The sequence below is a fragment of the Daucus carota genome, chromosome 2 (genome assembly GCF_001625215.2).
Source record: "Daucus carota subsp. sativus chromosome 2, DH1 v3.0, whole genome shotgun sequence".
Classification (NCBI taxonomy): Eukaryota; Viridiplantae; Streptophyta; class Magnoliopsida; order Apiales; family Apiaceae; genus Daucus; species Daucus carota.
This window is the reverse complement of record NC_030382.2, coordinates 19815115-19836382: the sequence shown is the minus strand read 5'-3', so window position 1 is coordinate 19836382 and position 21268 is coordinate 19815115. Positions and strand designations below refer to the sequence as shown.

At 33.6% G+C, this 21268-nt stretch overlaps 4 protein-coding genes across 6 annotated transcripts; 3 read left to right on the top strand and 1 right to left on the bottom strand.

The window, feature by feature from the left end:
• The first annotated feature begins 494 nt into the window (after positions 1–494).
• Positions 495–3003, top strand: LOC108207171 (ankyrin repeat-containing protein NPR4-like). 3 transcript variants are annotated; one of them, XM_064086642.1, is made up of 3 exons: positions 495–2060; positions 2295–2464; positions 2550–2684. In XM_064086642.1, the coding sequence occupies exons 1-3, from the start codon at positions 1496–1498 to the stop codon at positions 2673–2675; spliced, it is 861 nt and encodes a 286-aa protein (XP_063942712.1). In that variant the 5' UTR covers positions 495–1495; the 3' UTR covers positions 2676–2684. The 3 variants fall into 3 exon arrangements, with proteins under 3 accessions (XP_063942712.1, XP_063942713.1, XP_063942711.1); XM_064086643.1 differs by having other exon boundaries at positions 503–1811; positions 2295–3003; XM_064086641.1 differs by having other exon boundaries at positions 505–2060; positions 2295–2999.
• Positions 3004–3470: 467 nt separating this feature from the next.
• LOC135150106 (agamous-like MADS-box protein MADS3) lies at positions 3471–6614 on the bottom strand. The gene is made up of 7 exons (XM_064086262.1): positions 6486–6614; positions 6329–6408; positions 5194–5269; positions 5033–5094; positions 4713–4812; positions 4480–4632; positions 3471–3883 (listed from the first exon to the last, which is right to left on the bottom strand). Exons 2-6 carry the CDS (start codon positions 6400–6402, stop codon positions 4579–4581), a joined length of 366 nt encoding a protein of 121 aa, XP_063942332.1. The 5' UTR covers positions 6403–6408; positions 6486–6614; the 3' UTR covers positions 3471–3883; positions 4480–4578.
• A 732-nt stretch (positions 6615–7346) lies between these two features.
• Positions 7347–12899, top strand: LOC135150367 (uncharacterized). The gene is made up of 3 exons (XM_064086637.1): positions 7347–7775; positions 10712–11256; positions 12472–12899. The coding sequence occupies exons 1-3, from the start codon at positions 7502–7504 to the stop codon at positions 12763–12765; spliced, it is 1113 nt and encodes a 370-aa protein (XP_063942707.1). The 5' UTR covers positions 7347–7501; the 3' UTR covers positions 12766–12899.
• A 2195-nt stretch (positions 12900–15094) lies between these two features.
• Positions 15095–18068, top strand: LOC108207170 (uncharacterized). Its single transcript, XM_017377629.2, has 4 exons — positions 15095–15474; positions 15805–16182; positions 16498–17045; positions 17265–18068. Exons 1-4 carry the CDS (start codon positions 15225–15227, stop codon positions 17904–17906), a joined length of 1818 nt encoding a protein of 605 aa, XP_017233118.2. The 5' UTR covers positions 15095–15224; the 3' UTR covers positions 17907–18068.
• The last annotated feature ends 3200 nt before the right edge of the window (positions 18069–21268 follow it).

Genomic DNA, 21268 nt, shown 5'->3' with positions numbered 1-21268 from the left:
TACTGAGACAACTGGCGTTCTTTAGTCAAGAACTCCTCGTAATTAGTCGTACATACTTGGCCACATGTAGCATGTGGATTCTAGATTAAACAATGCACCTATAGAATGGGTCTGGTTAATTTACCCATATTTGTTTAGACTAAAGTGTTGGTGATGATCTTAATCTACAGCATCCCTCTATGAATAATGTTGAGTAGTGATGAACAAGTAGCTCCTGTACAGAGTTTGTTGGATTAACCAGGTGTTAAGATTATATACAGGCTCCACATACTACTTTGTAACATCCTATCTGTATAATCTTAAACCTTTTCTTGGTTAGAAAGATCTGGTCGATCAGTATCAACTTAATCCTAATTGTCTTGTGTTTCAAATAAATAAAACAGCATCTGCAACTTTTGATAGAAGACCTGATAAAAAGTTAAAAGGACAAAAAGAAAAGAGAGAGCGACCATATAATCATAATATGCATAATCATTGAGACTATAGAACAGTAAACTAGTTGAAATCTATTTCTGTGTGAAACCATGGACCAAGTCTTACCAAACATTCATTTGTCGAATTCGAAAGTTCATTAGAGTTAGGTGGATGCAGCTACTAAACATGATAACTGTAGATAACTCCAATCAAGGGGAGATAAACGATTATATAGTATCAAGCTTGTACTAATTACCAGAATTTCCGGGATGACAGCTTGGGTTCACAAATGGCATTGACATATACTAATATTTGAACAAGTATTCGTCAACTTAACAGTTAGTTTAACTTAATAAAGACAGCTTGTAGGTTGTCAGATATGTGAAACTGGCATTTTCTTATAATTATTTTGGGAGTACTACTAGTGATCATACAACAGGCTCTTCTTTATTCTGATGTCCTACTCGCAACTCCTGGCTGGTGCTTAGTCAATTATTAGTATCAATATCAATAACTAGCACCTTGATTAGGTACATGGTTGAAGCTTTTTTGTATATCATTTTAAAATGAAAATGCACAAAGTATCTTATACTGATACGATAGTCCTGAAACGGCTTACAGTTTGATTCTTCATTTTATAGATAAAAATACGCCAAATATAGATTTTGGGCAGGAAATGGAAGGAAAAAGTGTTGTTGAAGTCTACTAGGCTATTATAACAATCAAATTTTGAACATATTTATCACGAAAATTCAACATATTACAGCTCGAGTTCAAAATTAACACTGTGATACATCATTTTCTTGTAAAAAATTAGCAAATCTGTCAGTAGATTTTGTCAACTAATAAGGTTGTTAGAGATGATGGTGGCCTTTTTGGACCTCTGTGGTATTGTTTATTCGGACTTCCTCCTCTTAAGTACCTGGCCACATGTAGCATGTGAATTCCAGAATAAAAATTGCTGCAGTAAGCAGGCCCTTGTTCCAGAAAAAAATTGCTACGAGTAATTGTGATTTGATCCCAGGTATATATATACACACATACATATAGCTACGAATGCTTTTAAATTTAATAGATAATAATGGGTACAGATACTTTGTATGCTGCTGCTATTGCCGGAGATGCTGATGCCATAGCTCAACTGGCGACGAAAGCAGATCGACTGAACTTAAAGGGAGAAACTATCCTCCACACTGAATCCAGAAATGGAAATGCAGAACATGTGCGATTTATTTTGAGGGAGTTTGCAGACAAAAATCTTTTGAGCAAGCTTTGTGAGAGTAAATATACTGCACTTTCGACTGCAATTGACCATGGACGAACTGAAGTGGCTGGGATCCTAATTGATGCAGCTCGACAATGGCCAATAAATTCCTTTCAAGATTTTCTTAGGTTAGGTAATTATTGGATGGATACTGCATTACATATAGCAGTTACTAGGAAAAACGTGGATGTTGTTAAGTTATTAGTAGAGGCCGATCCAAGTGATACACATACACACAACAAAGCAGGTGAAACACCAATGTACATAGCTGTGAAAGCAGGGTTCAACGATATAGCTGAAATAATCTCTACAACTTGCTCAGCTCCATATTTGTACGGACGTTATGGTAGTAGTGCTGTGCTTATTAAGAATGTCGACCACGGTATGCCTTGAGACACTTTTTTTTTAGCTCTTCGTTTCTTCTGCAAAACCCCTTATCTTTTTTTCTGTTATAATATTTTCTTTACTATTCAATATTGTTATGTAATTCCTCACAGCATGAAGTTAACTGTTATAGAACATAACATCATCCACCTCAACTTATACCAAGATTCCACTTTGCTAAATGTGTTAAATCTACGATTTGACACATTTCTATATTCATATATATATATAGCTGACAGCTCTGGTGGAACCCTGTATGAAATTATGAATAAAGATGCTCTGTATGTGGCTGCCATTGCCGGAAATGCTGGTGCAAGAGCTGCACTAGAGATGCAAGCAGATAAGGTGGACAATGTGCAACCTATCCTTCAAGTTGAATCAAGTGAAGGAAATACAGAACATGTGAGATTCATTTTGAGTGAGTTTGCAAACAAAAATCTTTTGACCAAGCTTAATTCAATTAATGAGACTGCACTGCACTGGGCAGCATATAAAGGACACACTGAAGTGGCTGAGATCCTCATTGATGCAGCTTCACGTTTGCCTCCTTCAGATGATGATAGTCAAGTTACTTCTTCTCAAGCTTTCCTTAGGCAAGCTGATAAACATTTAAGAACTGCGTTACATAATGCAGTTATGAAGGATAATGTGGCCATTGTTAAGCTATTACTCGAGGCGGATCCAAGTGATACACATTCAAAAAATGATTGGCATTTCACACTTAAGGGTCATTAAGCCATATATAGTAATCAAGCAACACTACTACAAATTTGCTAATACACATCAGTTAAAAACTGATGTCCCAGAGAATTGTAACTGATGTTACTGTGGGCGATGTTAAAGGTACCTATTTTTAACATCAGTTAATAACTGATGTCTATTGTCGGATTTAACATCGGTTTTGTACACCCAAATGATGTATATTATACTCTTTGACATCGGTTCCCTAAGCTTGGATGATTTCTATTGTACTCATTTACATCAGTTAATAACTGATGTTAAAGCTTAGTGCCTTTAACATCGCCGACAAAGACATCGCTTGAATTTTTTGCTTACATCAGCTAATAGCTGATGTCTATAGCCTTTAACATCATTTCAACTTTAAAGAAACTGATGTTATAACATTTGATTAACATCATTTCTCTACTCATAAACTGATGTAATAACATTGAATTAACATCATTTTTATACGCCACAAATACCAAGCCAAGAAAACAACCAAATCAACAACTAAATCTTATTAATTCATATATAAACCAATTGTACTCTGTACATCCATCAAATTCCAATCTCACCTACTACACATCCATCAAATCCAATATCAAGCGATAACTACACATCCATCAAATCTAAATATATCAAGTACATACTACATCCATATATTCGACAATTCAACAACAATCCAAATACTATACTCCCTCCGTCCCATTTTAACTGCTTTTGACTTTTTTACACGTATTTTAAGGTGTTAAAAAAATCACATCTAAACATAATTATTGTTTATAAAATTTATATCAAATAAAAGTTTAGAATCTAAACTTTTATTTGATATAAGAATTAAATCTTTTTATTAAGCGTAGATACTATTTTTTTACACCTCAATATACGTGTCAAAAAGTCAAACATCAGTTAAAATGGGACAGAGGGAGTAATTGAGAGTATCAAAACTACTTGGATATAATCAAGGGTCTCCAAGCGAAGACGTCAAGTCCCTACATAGAAGCAACTACAAGCATGGGATTCATCTGCTCTGCATCGTACACAACGGCAAGCGAAGGATCAACAAGCTATTCAACACTTTTCTTGGTGATGAGGTATAGCCTGTAAAAAATACTTAATCAAATACTTTTCATTGAGTACGGGCAGTTAAAAGAGTAAAGCAAAGATGGTGGTACCGTAAAAGAAAAGGGAGGCTTTCTCTATCAAAAGCTCTCAAGTTTGCTCTTAATATAACTAGGTAAGTCAACTTAAGGTTTCACTGACGAATTATTATTAAATGATTATAGTTTCTGATCTTGTCTCTGGCTATTTGTGTTTACCAGTGCATGAGTTATTCATTGCGACCTAAAGCCAAAGTAATGTTTAATACATTAGTAGAATTTGATGTTCATTTATTTAAACTCAGTAGCAATTTTAAGATGAAGTGTTTTAAATATCTGAACTTTTGGTATATATTTATTTCACTGTTCGCTTAAATAATTAACTATTTGCCGCTTATATGTCAATTTAACATTGATTAAAGTAATACAAAGATAAATACAAATATACACTAGTCAAGTCCACAATTCAGAGATTACTATTTAAATGCTCTATGCATGACCAGGGATTCATAGCTATATAATTCAGTCAAAGAAATGCAAAATATTGGAGCATTGGACAGGTAAGTAGTTGTAAATATAAAAGTCAAAACAAGATACCTTATTATCCTGGTCATTATGAGCAGATTGTATCATGTAATCTAGGGCCATTTGGTGAAGATCGTATCCTGGTCTCTTCTCATGGGATACATAAACTAATTAAGGCAGCTTGTTTCTCTCAATATCATTAACACCACCGTCGCCAACCATAACCTAGAAAAATTTAGTCTTTGTTTCATTCTTGTATAACTAGCTAGTCTGTTAAGTGTAACTACTTTCTTTGAATTAATTACCTTTCTATGCCTTGTTTGTCCAAGAGCCCCTTCCAGCTGCTTCTCAAGACTTTGCAGTTCTTTCAAGCTCAATGGTCCAAGATCCTCTCCAAGCAAATGCCTTTATCATTTTAGTGCATTTCAGCAATTTTTACGAATTACGACACCATTAAATTTACAAATTATATTATAGTCCATTTTTTTGAAAATCAGATTATAAACTTGTGTGAAGTTCTACCACATATATCGATATTACATATATAATCACTCTGAAAACTATACAATCATGACTAATTGATAATTAGCTTAAAGGCTTTATATAATCGTACGTATAGCCTGACCTTTGAGTGTGTTGCAGGGATTCATACTTTGCATTTAGAAGTGAGACCTCTTGGCACCAATTCTAATTGAAAACAGAAAACGAGAAATCGTAGTAAAGTTTATTGAGCTCGCTGAAATTCAATTAGTACAGTCTCAAATTTTTTTAAGATAAAATGCAAACCTGTGTTTCAGTTCCGATGCTGTTAGCTATTGGATTTAAATTGCAACGCTGGTACTTCTCGAGGGTTGTAGTCATACTGCAGCAACAAGATTAACATTCTTAAAGTGATGTTACAATAAATATATACATAGCAATTCACTGAACAAACTACATTATCTCTCTCCATGTTATATTAGGTTATAGCTTATAACTCTTTAATATGATACAATAGTATACATAATAAAAGGACTTGTAAAAAGACTGCAGAAATAAAGTACTAAACCATGAATGTCTGTAAATCATCTTGTAATTTGTTATTAATTATATGTCATCAGTAACATACCGTATAATCTTGTGTAATTAGTACATACAGTTTATTAATTACAAATTTAAACAGCAAAATACTGCATAATCTTGTAATTTGATCATATTCTCACATGTAGTCATACATTTGTCTTGTAACAAAGAAAAAAAAACACACCTTCTCCCTTCAAATCTGAAAGAATAATGCCGTGGAATCAAACAGTCTATACATTTAAGTCACCAAAATTTACACTCAGAAAATCTCATAGCAGTTATCTGCTCTGCACTTAAAGTTCAAAGCTGTGGAAATCTTGTTTCCTACAAATAAAGATACCGAGAAGCAGCACCGATTTGCAAAGTTGCACAAACAATTGACATAATAAATTCATATTTATTATTCTACAGGCATTAAGATAGGCTGGTGGTTTTCTCTGTTTCAGCCTTAGAAAGGGAGGATTGTTAGATACACCTACACCAACCAAAAAATAAACAGAAGGTATGCATTGCATCACAATTTATTCCCACCTAACATCTCTATACTTGATCTTTTTGATTCCAGACTTGATTATGACCTTAAACTCACCGCCAATATACATGTTCTAAATTCACACAACCATTTATAAGCTAAAACCACAAAGTCCAAAACAAAACCAATTAAATTAACTAATAAAAGCACATCCAAGCCCCCAATTAGAAATTCGGGCACATACCCATAACAGGCATACCAACATTTCAAAAAATTGAAGGTGCAAGCTAATATATAATCATAAAAACAAATTACGGCAAAAATATGTTCCTTATAGATAAAAAATAAACACAATATGATGTGAGATTAAGGGAAAGAGATAATTACCGCTTTCTCATAACAATCTCTCGGCAGCAGTGCAGATCTCGCCTGTACACATCAAATGATGCTCGTTCTTCCATAGATATCTATAATACATCCAAAAAGTTAATACAAATCCATAACAAGAGAGCAAAAGGGGATGGGGCGAGAGAGAGGGGGTTACCTAGAGGCTGGAAGCCAGCAAAAGGAACGATGAACATAGCAGGCTGAAGAACGCCGGTGGATTAATGTCGGGCTTGATTTTTAGGGTTCCTGAGCTCTCCTCTCTGCCTAAGACATTTTTGTTTTAAAATGAGTTTGATAGAGTTTGTGAATGATATGTATGTTTTATCTTTTAAGGTATTATTATTTATGTAGTTATGCTATATATTTGTAATGTGTTAGGGTTGTAAGGTGTTGGGTGATTATATGTTAGTTTATGTGTTTGTGGGTAGTTTTATTTAGTTTTATATTTTAATTGAATAATTATAATTTTTAATATTTATTTTTAATATATTAAGTTATATATATATATATATATATATATATATATATATATATGATTTGTGTATTTTAAGGATTTTTAATATTTTAATTTAGTTGACTAATTGTAATTTTTAATATTTATTTGTAATATTTTAAAATTATAATATATATGATTTGTGTATTTTAATTATTGTATTTTAAAGATTTGTGTTATGAATATTGGAGGGAGATGAAATTTGTTTAAGGGAGGGAAGTTGAAATTTTATAAGTGAGGGAAATTTTTGATAAGGGGGGAAATGGGGGAGGGAATGGTGAAACTTTTTTTAAACACGTACCTTACACATCAGTTGCATAAATAACTGATGTCTAAAGTACTTTAACACATCAGTTTAAGTAAAAATGTTGTTAAAAGTATTTTTAACATCAGTGGCAACTCTAACTGATGTTAAAAGTGCGATGTCTATTCCACTTTTTTTAGTAGTGCAATTTATTGTCATTTTCTGTTATTGTAATATACTTTGAGTATTTGAACTCTAAAATTTCAAAAGGGAGTTTTAATATACTTTCATTTCCCATGCAGGGAGGGAAGAAGTTATAGATGTGATTGGAATAGTCTTTGATGTGGTGAAACGTGCAAATGATCTTAGGGGATACGAAAGCACCCAATGGTTGGTTGAGTTGTTTAATAAAATTGATGAGAATAAATGCATCATTATGGAACTCGCAGTAGAGGGAAATTATCTGAACTTGGTTCAACTCATATCAGAAGAACATCCAGCTTATTTCGTACTCAACATGTTTCGGCGTGTGGAGCATCCCGATTTGATTGGTCTAGTGCCATTAATTTACAAAGCTATGGATAAAGAATATGGCGATATGGTCAACTTACTCACCAAAATATATGAAAAAGGAGTTCAAGTTGTGTACAAATATTGCTCACCTACAAGCATGCCCGAATTCATTTCTCTCGTTAGAAGTCGGAAAGAAGGTACGCAAAAATTATTTATGTAAATATTTGCTAGATATTGATAATTATAATATAAATCAACCTAGTTATATTGCATATATTTGCTCAATATATAAAGATTCATAATAAAATTCTACTCCCTCCGTCCAATGAATTGTATACAGTTTCTTTTTTGGGACGTCCCATCAATTGTATACATTCCAAAAGTAGTAAACTTTTATAATATAAAACATCATTACACCAACTACTTTCTTCCACTATCTCCATTTTATAATAATATAAACACTATTACACCCATTACTTTCTTCCACTATGTCAAATTTATTATTAAATATAAATGGGTCCCACCACTATACCCACTTTTCATCCAATTTTACTCATTTTTTATCCAATTTTTTGGTCTCCGTGTCCCAGCCATTTGTATACAAATGACTGGGACGGAGGGAGTATAATTTTATTATAATAATTTAAATGATGAAAGAATATTAATGTTAAAATATAACCATTTATTATATCTCTTACTTTGTTAAGTACAATAATTTTCAAATTTATTAAACATTTTATTTTATATTACTTTACTCCAAATATTGGAATCATCTCAGCCATTAATTTAAATACATTATATTAACCTCTCACCATTCATTTAATATTTTAATATTTCATCATTTTCTAATTCAACTACCTATCACCTTCGACAACCGCTGACCACTACCACGACCTTCGGCGACCACCAAATAATCACCATCGGCAAACTAAATATCACCGCCGGAAAACTAAAAATTACCGCCAAAACCAAAAATCAACGCTTGAACACCACCACCACCCCCAAATCCGAAAAGCACCAACTACAAAACAAAATCATCATCGGCAAATCACTAATTACAGACCACCACCACCACCATGTACAAACCCCCAAAACTGAAAAATCACAAATTACAATCAATTCACTCCTCAATCTGAAAAATCACCAGCGTCGTTTTGGCGTTTCCGGCGACAGCGAAAATGTTGCGGCGTCGTGGCTAGATGAGTTACGGAATCTGAGGATTAAAGAGCTCAAAAAGATTGTGCAAGGACCCACTGCACTCGCGATTCTACCTTCACTTGCCTCACCTGTGATCGCGGCATCGGCCTTACACCTCCGACAACTCTGGATGAGTTTAATCTCGACGGCTCCGATGATCTGGACTTTGTCGACTGGTGGTTAGATTTGTGCAGGAGGTCGATGTGGCTGGGCCCTGGAAATGAGAGAGAGAGGGGGCGGTGGGGGGAGGAGCAGATCTGATGTGTCGTAACAGTGGTGGCCGGGAGACTGCTAGTGCGTGGTGGTTGGCGGTTGGTGGGTGGGTGGTGGTAGGGGTGTGGGCGATTAAAGAGATGAATTATAAAATAAAAATTTTAATGTGTGTTTGTGATTTAATTTGGGGATAAAAATGAGTGCTGAGATTAGATCTCATATCTCACATTAATTGGGGTTCTCATTTGAGCAAGACTATATATATATATATATATATATATATATATATATATATATATATATATATATATATATAACCAATGCTTAAAATAGAACCATAGAACCACTAAGGTTCTACTGCAGAACCCTATATTTTTCATAAATTTTTAGGATCTAAATCTAAATACATGTTTTTCTGCATCGTTGTGTGTGTTCAAAAGTAATTTTAAAATATAATACATAAATAAGACATTTTATTCAATTGAAATTCTACTACAGAACCCTAACTAATACTTTTTTTCATTTGAAGTTCTGCTGCAGAATCCTAACTAATACTAGAGATAAGATAATGGTCCCAATGGTTCTTCTCCCTAATAGTTCTCTCTGGAACATGACCTACACACACATACACCTTCCCTCCCTCCTATCTCTTTGCCTTCCTCCCTCCCTCCTCCATCTCTATCTCTCTCCTCATATCTCTCTCCTCCACCTCCGCGGTCACAACTAGGCTAAAACTACCACCCGCCTCACCTCCCTGATTTCGCCATCATCTTCACCAACTCTGGTCCCTCCCTCTACCTTTCATCACCATCCTCACCCCTCTCTCCGCCATCACCACATCCGTCCTTTCCATTCCCCTCCCCTAATCTTTTTTCGATGATCTCTCTCGCTCTCAATATCATGAACGACTAGACTCTATCATGAATTATAACATTGTTAAAGCTTTGATATACATGTTGATATATTTGCAGAATCGAAGATTTCTGTTGTACAAATTGGTGATATGCGCTTTAGAATTTAGTGATTTTCGCTTGCAAAATTGTAATTGTGTTTCATAAATTAGTGATTTCTCCTAAAAAAATTAGCACAATAGAATTAAACTTGAAACCACAGAGTAATTGCTCAGAACTACATGGAAACATTCTTAATTAGTAGACTTTGAAATCGAAGAAGACGATTAACGAGAGAGAGGGGGTTTGGGTGCGAGTGTTAATTATTTTGTATGTATTCTACGTGTATATCATTGGTTTTGTTTTAGAAAGTGGACAAGTTAAAGCTATTTGGTTGAGTTGATATTTGATTGGGCTAGGTTGTAATTTGTATGTTTGTACCATAAGGAGTTCGTATTGGAATAGGACCCTATATATATTAAACTTATTTGCAGAATTTTTTTCATATCCAATCTCACTTTGAATCACTCAAAACAATTACTAACTAGTTATAACAATACTACTTAGTAAATATTGTATGAAATTCATAAAGTAGAATTTTAATTAAAAGAGTTTTTTTATGGCACCTCTTACTAACGACAAATATTAATAATATGATTAAATTTAACCAATACCTCTATACTTTGTAAAGAAAAGTAACCAACTTTATATATAGGCTTGATTTTAGTGCAAGAACTTAACTATTTTATGAAAATTTGAAAATACACATATTCAAATTATATACAGAGAATAAATACTATATGATATACAATTAACACTTATTTTTTTTTCAGAATCCTTCTGCACCATGATGAATAGTCATTCCGAACAATGTGTGACCTATGTTGACAATCTGGGATGGAATATCCTTCACCATGCGGCATATCACGAATTTGATTCAATAATTAACGTGATAATAGAAGCTCAAAATATATGTAAACATCCATTTGTATATAAAAATATAATAACACCTTTTCATATAGCGGCGGAAGAAGGATACACTTCTACAATGATACGTCTTATGCAATCATGGCCTTCCACATCTTCGGCATATGTTGCTGTTGATAAAAATGAAAGAAATATTCTACATTTAGCAGCACTACAAAGTAAAAAAGAGATGATAGAAGGTATTTTAAAATATTGTCTAGAAGAGTGTAAAAATGAGTTTGTGAATAAGGAGGATAATGATGGAAATACACTTCTTCACTTGCTTATCATGCGTGGTTGCTTTCTTCCCCAACTCTTAAAATATGAAGGACTCGACATGTATGTCAAAAACAAGAAAGGCTGGACTGCTTGCGACATGCTTTATTTGGAAGATAAAATTATTGATGACCAGGTACGTTAAAAAATTACTTTGCTATGCTCTGTTTTGAAAATTTGCGCGGTTACAATTTACAAAAAAAATAAATAAATTAGAGTTTTAAATATTATTTATTAGAGTTAATTACACTTTCTAACCCCTAACTTTGCCCAGACGAAATTTAGTACCTAGACTTTAAAACGTGACAATATGCACACACTTAACATTCGCTTGCAAGTTGTACCCCTTGGTCACTTTTCCATTAAAATCTCCAATTAACGTGTTAAGTTTCAGATGGACATAATGGGTAAGATTTGGGCATTGCCACTGTGCATATATTGTATTTGCTTTTTCAAAGCAAACTTGCAGGACTACAATAACGGAATAAATATATGTATAGTGGCCATGCACAAATCTTACCTATAATGCCCGTGTGAAACTCAAAGTTAACAAAGATATTTTAATGGAAAAGTGATCAAGGGGTATAACTTGCAAGCGAATGCTAAGTGTAGAGTGTATATTGTCACGTTTTAAAATTTAGGTATCAAATCGTGTTTGGGACAAAGTTCGAGGTTAGAAAGTGCAATTAACTCTATATTTTATATAATGCAAGTATGGTTGATGTTTAGAACTTTTGATCTTATGTACAGCATGAACAGGTGGTAAGGTGAGCATTCACCTTTACTAATTATATTTTAGTCACTCTAATTATTGAAATTGAAATTTGATAAATATAGTTAAATCTTGCATGCATAGAATCCAATATAGAATGTTATATACATTTTTTAAGTATTGAAATTTACATAAAATCATGTATGTTTATTCTTAAGTCCATGTTAGATATTATTATTATTCATAATAAAAGTTTAACAAACTTAAGACTTATATTTGAATAAAATCTTAGATTGGATTCCACAATATTATTTATAGAAATAGTGTTTATTATTATGAAAAAATGATCATAATATATATAATTAGTTAACCATTTTTGTAAAATATGTACTTTTGAATCAAATTGTCTGAGCAATATGAATATCCAAATGTTGGTTCCATTATTATCCTCATTGGCGAAAACATAGAGATCTATATATAAAGTTTTTGAAAATAATTTGAATTGGTTTTCTATACTAATATCCTAGTCCCCTCATAAATATACAAGAAATGGTTTGTAGTTTGGACCATATTCTTGCCTCATCATGTTGTATGTAGATTGCATGTGTCCAAATTAAGGTAATTGTTTAACTTTTGTAGGTGCAATATAAAATTACATTTGATGGTATGCAAAATGATCGGACAAGAGATATTTTTTCAAATTTGGTCCTCCCAAGTAAACGGATGAGAAAAGATGTGCTTCTCAATAAGGAAATTAAAGTGAGGACCGATGAAGAGTATGCACGTATGAAAGAGGATACTGATGCAATTTCCAATTGTTTTGCTAATGCCATTGCGGGAGATGCTATATCAAAAGCTGCATTGAAAATTAAAGCAGATAAAGTGAATGGGTCTGGAGAAACTATTGTTAGGATCGCATCCACTATAGATTGACGTTAATCAAACACAATAACAAGCACGAAAGTAAAGAACACAAACAATTAACGTGGAAACCCCTCAAGGGAGGGTAAAACCACCAATCCACTAAATATGAATGTATTACAATATTGGAGTCGCTCCCTCACTCAACACTCTTGTATACAAACCCCTCAACTTGATCACAAAAGTTCTCTCTTGTGTATCTCTCACACAACTCTCTAACTTTTGCAATACAATAAAACTCTTACAAATAACTATATTTATAGGCACCACAAATATTCTAATCCTAATCAACTTCAAAATTCCTATTTATGATAATTACCATCTTTTCCTATCTTGGATAGAAATCCGTCCACAATTAATATTCTACCAAGAATCGGATTACCTCAATTATCATAAATAAGATACCTTCTCCAATTAGGATTCTTGACTTATTTAGGAATTCGGGACGGAACCCAACAAATCCTCCCTCGGCTCGAATTCCCTAAAACTTCAACTGAATCCGAGAATCTCACCTTTTTCTCGGTCTTCATCTTCGTTGCTCCACCATCTAAACAATAGATGTTCTTCTTGTTCATCACCCCTTGTAGAATCAAGCTCTTTCCTTTATACACCTTGCAACTTCGCCCTCGTCCAACGAATCTGTACCCCCGTGATGCCAACACGCTCAAAGATAACACGTTCTTTGATGCATCTGGTACAAACCTGACATTGAGAGCCTTCTTGATTGTACCATCATGGAGTTTAAGACAAACAGTTCCAACACCGTGAACCTTCATCTTCTCATCATTCCCCACAATGATATTACCAAGATCTTCATCCGTGCATAAAGTCTCAAACATCGCTCAATCCCTACATATGTGCATGGAAGCAGCAGAATCCATCACCCATTCTGATTTATTCATCACCGAATCAGAAACGATATCATCACTCGCCATCAAAAACTCTCCATCCTCGATCACATGTGTAGAGTGCGCATCTTCAACTTTGTTCTTTCCCTTCATCTCTTTAAAGGATCTCATGTCTTCTTTAAAGCTCGGACAGAACATCTGCATATGACCCGTTTCACCACAATAATAGCACTCAACAGTGCTCATATCCTTCTTACTCGGCCGAGATTTACTTCTTCCTTGCAGGTCATTGCGCGCGCGACTCTTCCCTCTTTCAGCACTTTGGACAGCTAAAACCGTCTCACCACTTTGAGAAACAGCATCCTTTGTCATCCTCTCATTATCTCTTAGCGCTTTTAACACATCATCAAGCGTAAGAGACGTCCTCCCCACTAACAACGTCTGCTTAAAATATTTGAAGGACTTCGGTAATGATGACAACAACAACAGAGCTTGTTCCTCGTCTTTCATCGGCTCATCAACATTAGCCAGATGACATACCAGCTGATTAAAACAACTAATGTGATCATGGAGATTACCTTCTTCATCCAGTTTTAATGAGTACAACTCCATCTTCAAATTAAGTTGGTTGGTCAACGACTTCGAAGCGTATATGCTTGCTAACTTGTCCCATATCTCCTTCGGTGTCGACTCCTTCAACACGTTATATCTCACATCGGGTGCAAGTGCCAGCCTGATTGTACTCGCCGCTCTCTTCTGGATTTTCGCCCAATCTGCATCACTCATCTCTTTTGGCTTCGTCTTCTCCAAGGCATCATCAAGTCCTTGTTGAATTAACACATCCTTGACGGTTAATTGCCACATTGTGAAATCTGTCTTCCCATCATATTTGGGTGCATCAATCCTCAACGATTTAAGATCCTCCATCAAGCCAAAAAATCAACTCAAGACCAACAACACACAAACAACCTACTTTGTGATTGTCTCCTCTTTAACGTCGAATCTACTCCTCGAACCTCAGCTCTTGATACCAGTTTGTTAGGATCGCATCCACTATAGATTGACGTTAATCAAACACAATAACAAGCACGAAAGTAAAGAACACAAACAATTAACGTGGAAACCCCTCAAGGGAGGGTAAAACCACCAATCCACTAAATATGAATGTATTACAAGATTGGAGTCGCTCCCTCACTCAACACTCTTGTATACAAACCCCTCAACTTGATCACAAAAGTTCTCTCTTGTGTATCTCTCACACAACTCTCTAACTTTTGCAATACAATAAAACTCCTACAAATAACTATATTTATAGGCACCACAAATATTCTAATCCTAATCAACTTCAAAATTCCTATTTATGATAATTACCATCTTTTCCTATCTTGGATAGAAATCCTTCCACAATTAATATTCTACCAAGAATCGGATTACCTCAATTATCATAAATAAGATATCTTCTCCAATTAGGATTCTTGACTTATTTAGGAATTCGGGACGGAACCCAATTAGGTCCTCGTTGATGCATCCAAACGTATTTTGCCTTCTTCTTCTTCATCTAATGACCGCACCCATAATCCAGTTAGTCCTTTTTTAAAATTTATTAGGAAAGTTAATGTTCCAATGAAGAATACGGCCTTACACTTAGTTGTCCTTAATAATAACTTGGCTATGGTTAAGCTCTTGGTAAAGGCCGATCGAAATGATAGCCATGTTCAAAACAATGAAGGCAAGACTCCAATTTATATAGCTGCGGAAAATGGGTACAAAGATATTATTGAGGAGATCTGTACAACTTGTAAAGCTCTGTCTTTAGACGGTCTTGGTCGTAGGACAACTGCATTGCATGCTCTTATTCAGAATACAGGCCAAGGTATGTAGTATAGATGTATCTTGATCTTCACTTCATTAGAGTAAATAGATCATTTCAGGTATCCATGCGAGGTGTTGATGATATCATATCATTGATATGGTATCATTTGCCTAACTTTTTTTTATAAAGATATGAGTTTTATACAGAGACCATGAGTAAGTTTATTTAGACTTAAATTATACAGGTTAAAAATGATAAGTTTATGTAATAAATTTAAGTATTGGAAGTTAGAAAAGAAGTTTTGGTACTAGGAATAATTTATTTTATTTTGTATTTTGAATAACTATTATGGAAGTTGAAATTACCATATCATTTTGACCTGACTTGTAGTGACAGAAGGAGCGAGCGACATGATTAGGATGATTGTTGATGCAGCTAAACGTCAGAGCAGTGCAGAAGACGGGTCACTTGTAGAGTTTAAAGAATTATTTAGTAGAAAAGACGAGTCTGGAAGCACTGTCTTACAACATGCGGTGGAGAAAAATTTTGTGGAGGCTGTTAAACTAATACTACCCGAAGATCCATCCTATCAACCTGGTCCTGAAATTAAAACATATGGTCTCATGTGTTTAATTCACAAAGCTATCGATGACGGGTACAGTAATGACATTATCGAATTACTCTCTAAAGCTTATGAAGCTGGAATTGATGACCCTAAGCATAAAGGCGTGCTTGCTTTGATTCTTGCTAGTCAAAGGCTTGATGAAGGTATGTAATAATATGTATGTGTATCATATAAACTCTGATTAATAATACGTATGTGTATCATATAAACTCTGATTTGAGTATGATACATAATACAATACAAGTTAGCAGTTATCATATTTTATAATACAATTTTTACTTGTGAAAAATTATTTTTGAAAACATGCATGTGGTGCAGAATATGTATGCCACTACTTCAAGTGTTTTTTTCTTATAGTTGCGATTTCAAGTGATTCATTATAATTGACACACCTATCTGTTGTGAATCAAATTTAAGTTTATTACATGGATTCAAGTTGACTTATGTTTTTTCTTCAGGCTCTGTATTATGTCTCTTGAAAGATGCTAGACACCTTGTAACTTTTAAGGAAGATAATGGGTGGACACCACTACACTACGCAGTATATCATGAATTTGATTCAATACTTGATGCCTTAATCAAAGCACAGAAAGATGAGGGTCACTCACTTGTGTATGCAGATATGGAATCGATGCCATTTTATGCAGCAGTCAAACATGGTTATACTTCTACGCTGGTACGACTTATGGAATTATGGCCACCTGCGAACTTCCCATACACAAGTGTTAATATTGATGGTCAAAATATACTACATTTGGCGACTGCTTCTGTTAGTAGAAAAGAGATGGTACATGGTATTTTGAAATATTGTCCGGACACATATAAGGCTGAGATTTTGAATCAGCAGGACATCACGGGAGATACCCCTCTCCATATACTCATCTCCCATGGTTGTTTTATTCCCCAACTGATAAAACATAAAGGATTTAATACAATGGCCAAAAACAACCAGTATTTGACTCCCCGGGACATGCTGTATGTTGAAGATGATATTGTTGCCGACCAGGTACCTAAAAACCATACTTTTCTTTTTCACTAATTTATGAAAATTAGTTTTTTGTCTTTTCTTAACTGAAAGATAGCAAATAACCGGAAATTCTAGAATAATATATTCATGGTAACTTTGCTCTTTGGCTAGTCGTATCAGAGGCGCTGAGACAAGAGAGAGTTTCCTATATTGATTTATTAAGATAACTAGCAATTATTTGTTGTCCATTATTTGCAGGTGCATATTAAAATTGCCCTCGATGATGTCCTGACTAATCAATCAGTTTCGAAGCTTTGGGGTAAAAGAACAGAGAAGAAAATGGATATTTGGAAATGTAATATAACCCCTCCAAGTAAACGAAAGAAAAAAGATGGAAAATTTGAGGAAGACAAAAAGAAATTGATGGATAAAAAGCATGAACAGATGAAAAGAGATCTAGAAACATATAAAACGAGGACCAACACCCAGATATTAGTTACTACACTGATTACTACAGTAACTTTTACGGTAGGTTTTACTATGCCCGGTGGTCTCCATCAAAGTGGAGAGGTTGATGAAGGATTAGTGGTTCTTTCTAGAAAGAGAGCTTTTAACGTTTTCATGGTATCAGATGCATTAGCTTTGCTAATGTCAGTATCTTCATTGTTTTTCTACTTCCTTGAATCAATGAACGAAGATCCTCTCCAAGTGTCACTACTCAACGCTTCATCAACCGTGCTCAACATTCTTTCTATTATAGGGATGATGTTGACTTTTATTGCAGGAACGTATGTGGTTTTATCCGACACGTACACCAGTACTCGCCATTGTCATTTGCATCATCGGTTCTTTCTTCTTTCTTCTTATTCTTATTTTATGGATCATCAAGACAGTGTATGATCGTCACATAAAAAGGAATATAGATTGAGCATGAATGTCATTATTTCCATAATGTTTTTATGAATTTTCAATTTTCATTTCCAAACTCAAGTGATTAGTAATGGTGTATCATACATCTGTACTTACTACTTGTTAACCATCATCATAATAAATGTTATAATAATCCCCAGCAGTTTTGTTTAGCCTTGAACTAGATAAATTCAAAAAAAAATTCTCTTTTTACCTAAAATTAAAAATTTCCTTTTTTTTCTTCTCATCATTGTTCAATCAGTCAAGATAGTATATGACCGCACAGTAAAGAGGAATGAAGATTGAGTATGTTGGTCGTTGTTTGAAACGATTTCAGGTATTGCATGTTTTCTTGATGTACATGACACCCCCAAGTAAAAGGAATGGTGTTCTAGAGTGGGAAGACATTTTTTTTATGTGAAGTTCGAGTTTTTGCTTAATTTCATTGCCTGGTGCTATTAATCACCATAAATTTCATTATGAAATATTTTAATTTTAAGAAATCTGCTGCCATTACTGCAAATCAAGAGTATCAAGACATCAACACCTGGACAAAAGTGAGAAAATTGTTCGATCAAGTTAGTTCACTAATCAGAAGTGTTAGATGTCCAACTCATATAAATTTGTTGGTTGAACTTTTGATGATGAACTACTCATATATAACTGTGCAAATAAATCTTTAAATATTGAAATTCACATATATATAAAGATTATCACAAGATGAATCGAAAGATGCAGGAGTTGCAGGAAGGAAGGCCGCTAAAACAGGTATCCATATGATTTTTTTTTGCAGAACCTATCGGTCTTTATATTCTAGATTTTGAAATACATTATATTTTTTAGTAACCAACATACACTGGTTGGTTCTGCTTCAGTATAAACAGCAGTGTCTCCCAAACAAATTTCATTGTTGACTTTATCAATAGAAAGGTTATCTCCCCATATATTATGTTGTGCTGGTGCCCGGTAATCATGCATTCAAAACATGGCAGCCATCTCCTCGTGCTTTATATAGAAATTTAAGTTAATCATTAATCACTTTCCAATGGAGGGAGCAGCTCGATTCTGAGTTGGTAAGTTCTGCAAATATTGTGAAAAATTAGGTGTTTTAACTGTAAGCCGCCAAATTAGCAGAGATATTGGACAGCACAGGGTTGCAAGACAATTTAAAAGACCTCCAAAAAATATTTATTTGTTTCGTTGTGATATTAAATCGTTTAAATTTCACTTACTAGCTAGCTTAGAGCATCTCCAGCGGTGTCTTAAATAGGTTCCCTAAATATATAATAAACAATTCAAATTCCAAATAATAGGGATCCTAGATTGATTGACAACTCCAACAATGATCCTTATTTGTCTTTCTTATTATTATTATAATATTAAATTCAATTATTTTAACAAAAAGATAACAAAGAATATGTGGGAAATAGTGGGCAAAAGGTGAGAGTTGAATATTTAATCATTAAAAATTAAATGAGGAATGGGTTAGGGATTCCCTACTTATGACGAATGGAAATTGGATCCTAACATTTAAGGAATGAGTAGGGAATCTGCTGAAGTGAATTTTTGTGCATATTCCTTAAAATAGTAACTTAAGATCACATATAGCTAATCTACTGGAGATGCTCTTAGTTCATGCATGCTAGCTAGCTAACCCACACATACACACGACTTACCACTAGTACAATAGTACAATGTTTGTCAACTGTCCCTTAACTACATGAATTCGGTGAGTTGATCATCCCTGGCTTTCTCAAATTCGCAATTAGTATAGATAATCTTCCTTATCATATGGGCAAGTCTAGCATCATCATATGATGATTTTTTCTCCTAAATATAAAGTAGTCCTACTCCATTTCTGGTAATAAGAATGAGCACGTGTGAAATCATGATAAAGTTCGATCAAGAATTGTGAAGAATATTAGATGAATAAAGAAGACTTGTGTTGTAGTTAAAACAAGATTCTATAGGTCAGTTTCACATTTTTAGCTAGGTAAAGTAGAGTTGCACAAATTTGCCGGACTTTTTTTTTCTAAATAATTTGCCCGACTTATGGCTTGCCACTTATTATGTTGTGCTCATTTATATCACAGAACAGATTTGCTCAGAATTAATTTCCATTACAAAGAAATGGATTCGGAGAAGTAGTTGCAGCTGATGAGAACCTAGAGCAACTCCAATAATTGCCTAGTTCAAATCTTAAATATAATATAAAAACTAAAGTCTGATAATTTAAGACATATTTAACTAACTTCAACTTCAACATTGTGTATTATCCTTTTCTCAAAAAAAAAAAACATTGTGTATTATCCTCAATATATATTTAATATTTTATTATTATAGGTTCTCTTTCATCATTGAAAGACAATATAAAATAGAAAGTGAAATAAAGTATGTATAATAATCTATACAATATTATAATAAGCCAACATGAGTATAATTTGTAGTCTACAAATTGGTCATGTTTGTTTGGTATAGTACTCTTTCTAAAGAACTAGAAGTCTACAACATATGGAGAATGTTAAACAATTTTAAATAATAAAAACACTCATCTTATATTACAAAACAAAAACTTTATCATTATCCTTTTAAATATAATTTATAATTGAAATATGAACAATCTGATTTAAAATCAATTGAATAATAATCCTCACATATTAATAACAAAAAAATATTTATAAATAGATAATAAATTGTAAAAGCTAAATTATCGTGAGAACGTATAATCTGTTGGTTAATATAATTTAATTAAAATTCAACTCATTAATACTAAAATACTAATAAAATGATGTTAAAATTTAATTTGTAGATAATAAATTGTAAAAGCTAAATTATCGTGAGAACGTATAATCTGTTGGTTAATATAATTTAGTTAAAATTCAACTCATTAATACCAAAATACTAATAAAATGATGTTAAAATTTAAATAATAAATTACGTATAAAGCCGCCCGTGCTTCGCACGGGTTAAAGGCTAGTATATTATAAAAAGGGAAAATAGATTATTATTATTTTTTTGTCACTCAACTTATTGTGTTTTTTGAAACTTGCCACTAAACTATAATTTTTTTCCTTATAAAAATATAAAATAGGGCAAAGAAAGAGGTGCCTTAGAAATAGGCTTAAGAAGTTGTTCTATTGATATAAGACATCATTGAGACATTGTGGAATCAACTTTTTTTATCAAATGTCCTAAATTAAAACTTAGGACGTCGTACAAGGCATCTCTCGGACTTGCTCTTAGTAACTTACTCTTGTCATCTAGCTATTTTGTTTTCGTTTTGATAGTCTTTCCAAGAATTTTAAAACTCTACCTCCTCCAATAAAACCTTTGGTTCATTCAGGTTTATTACC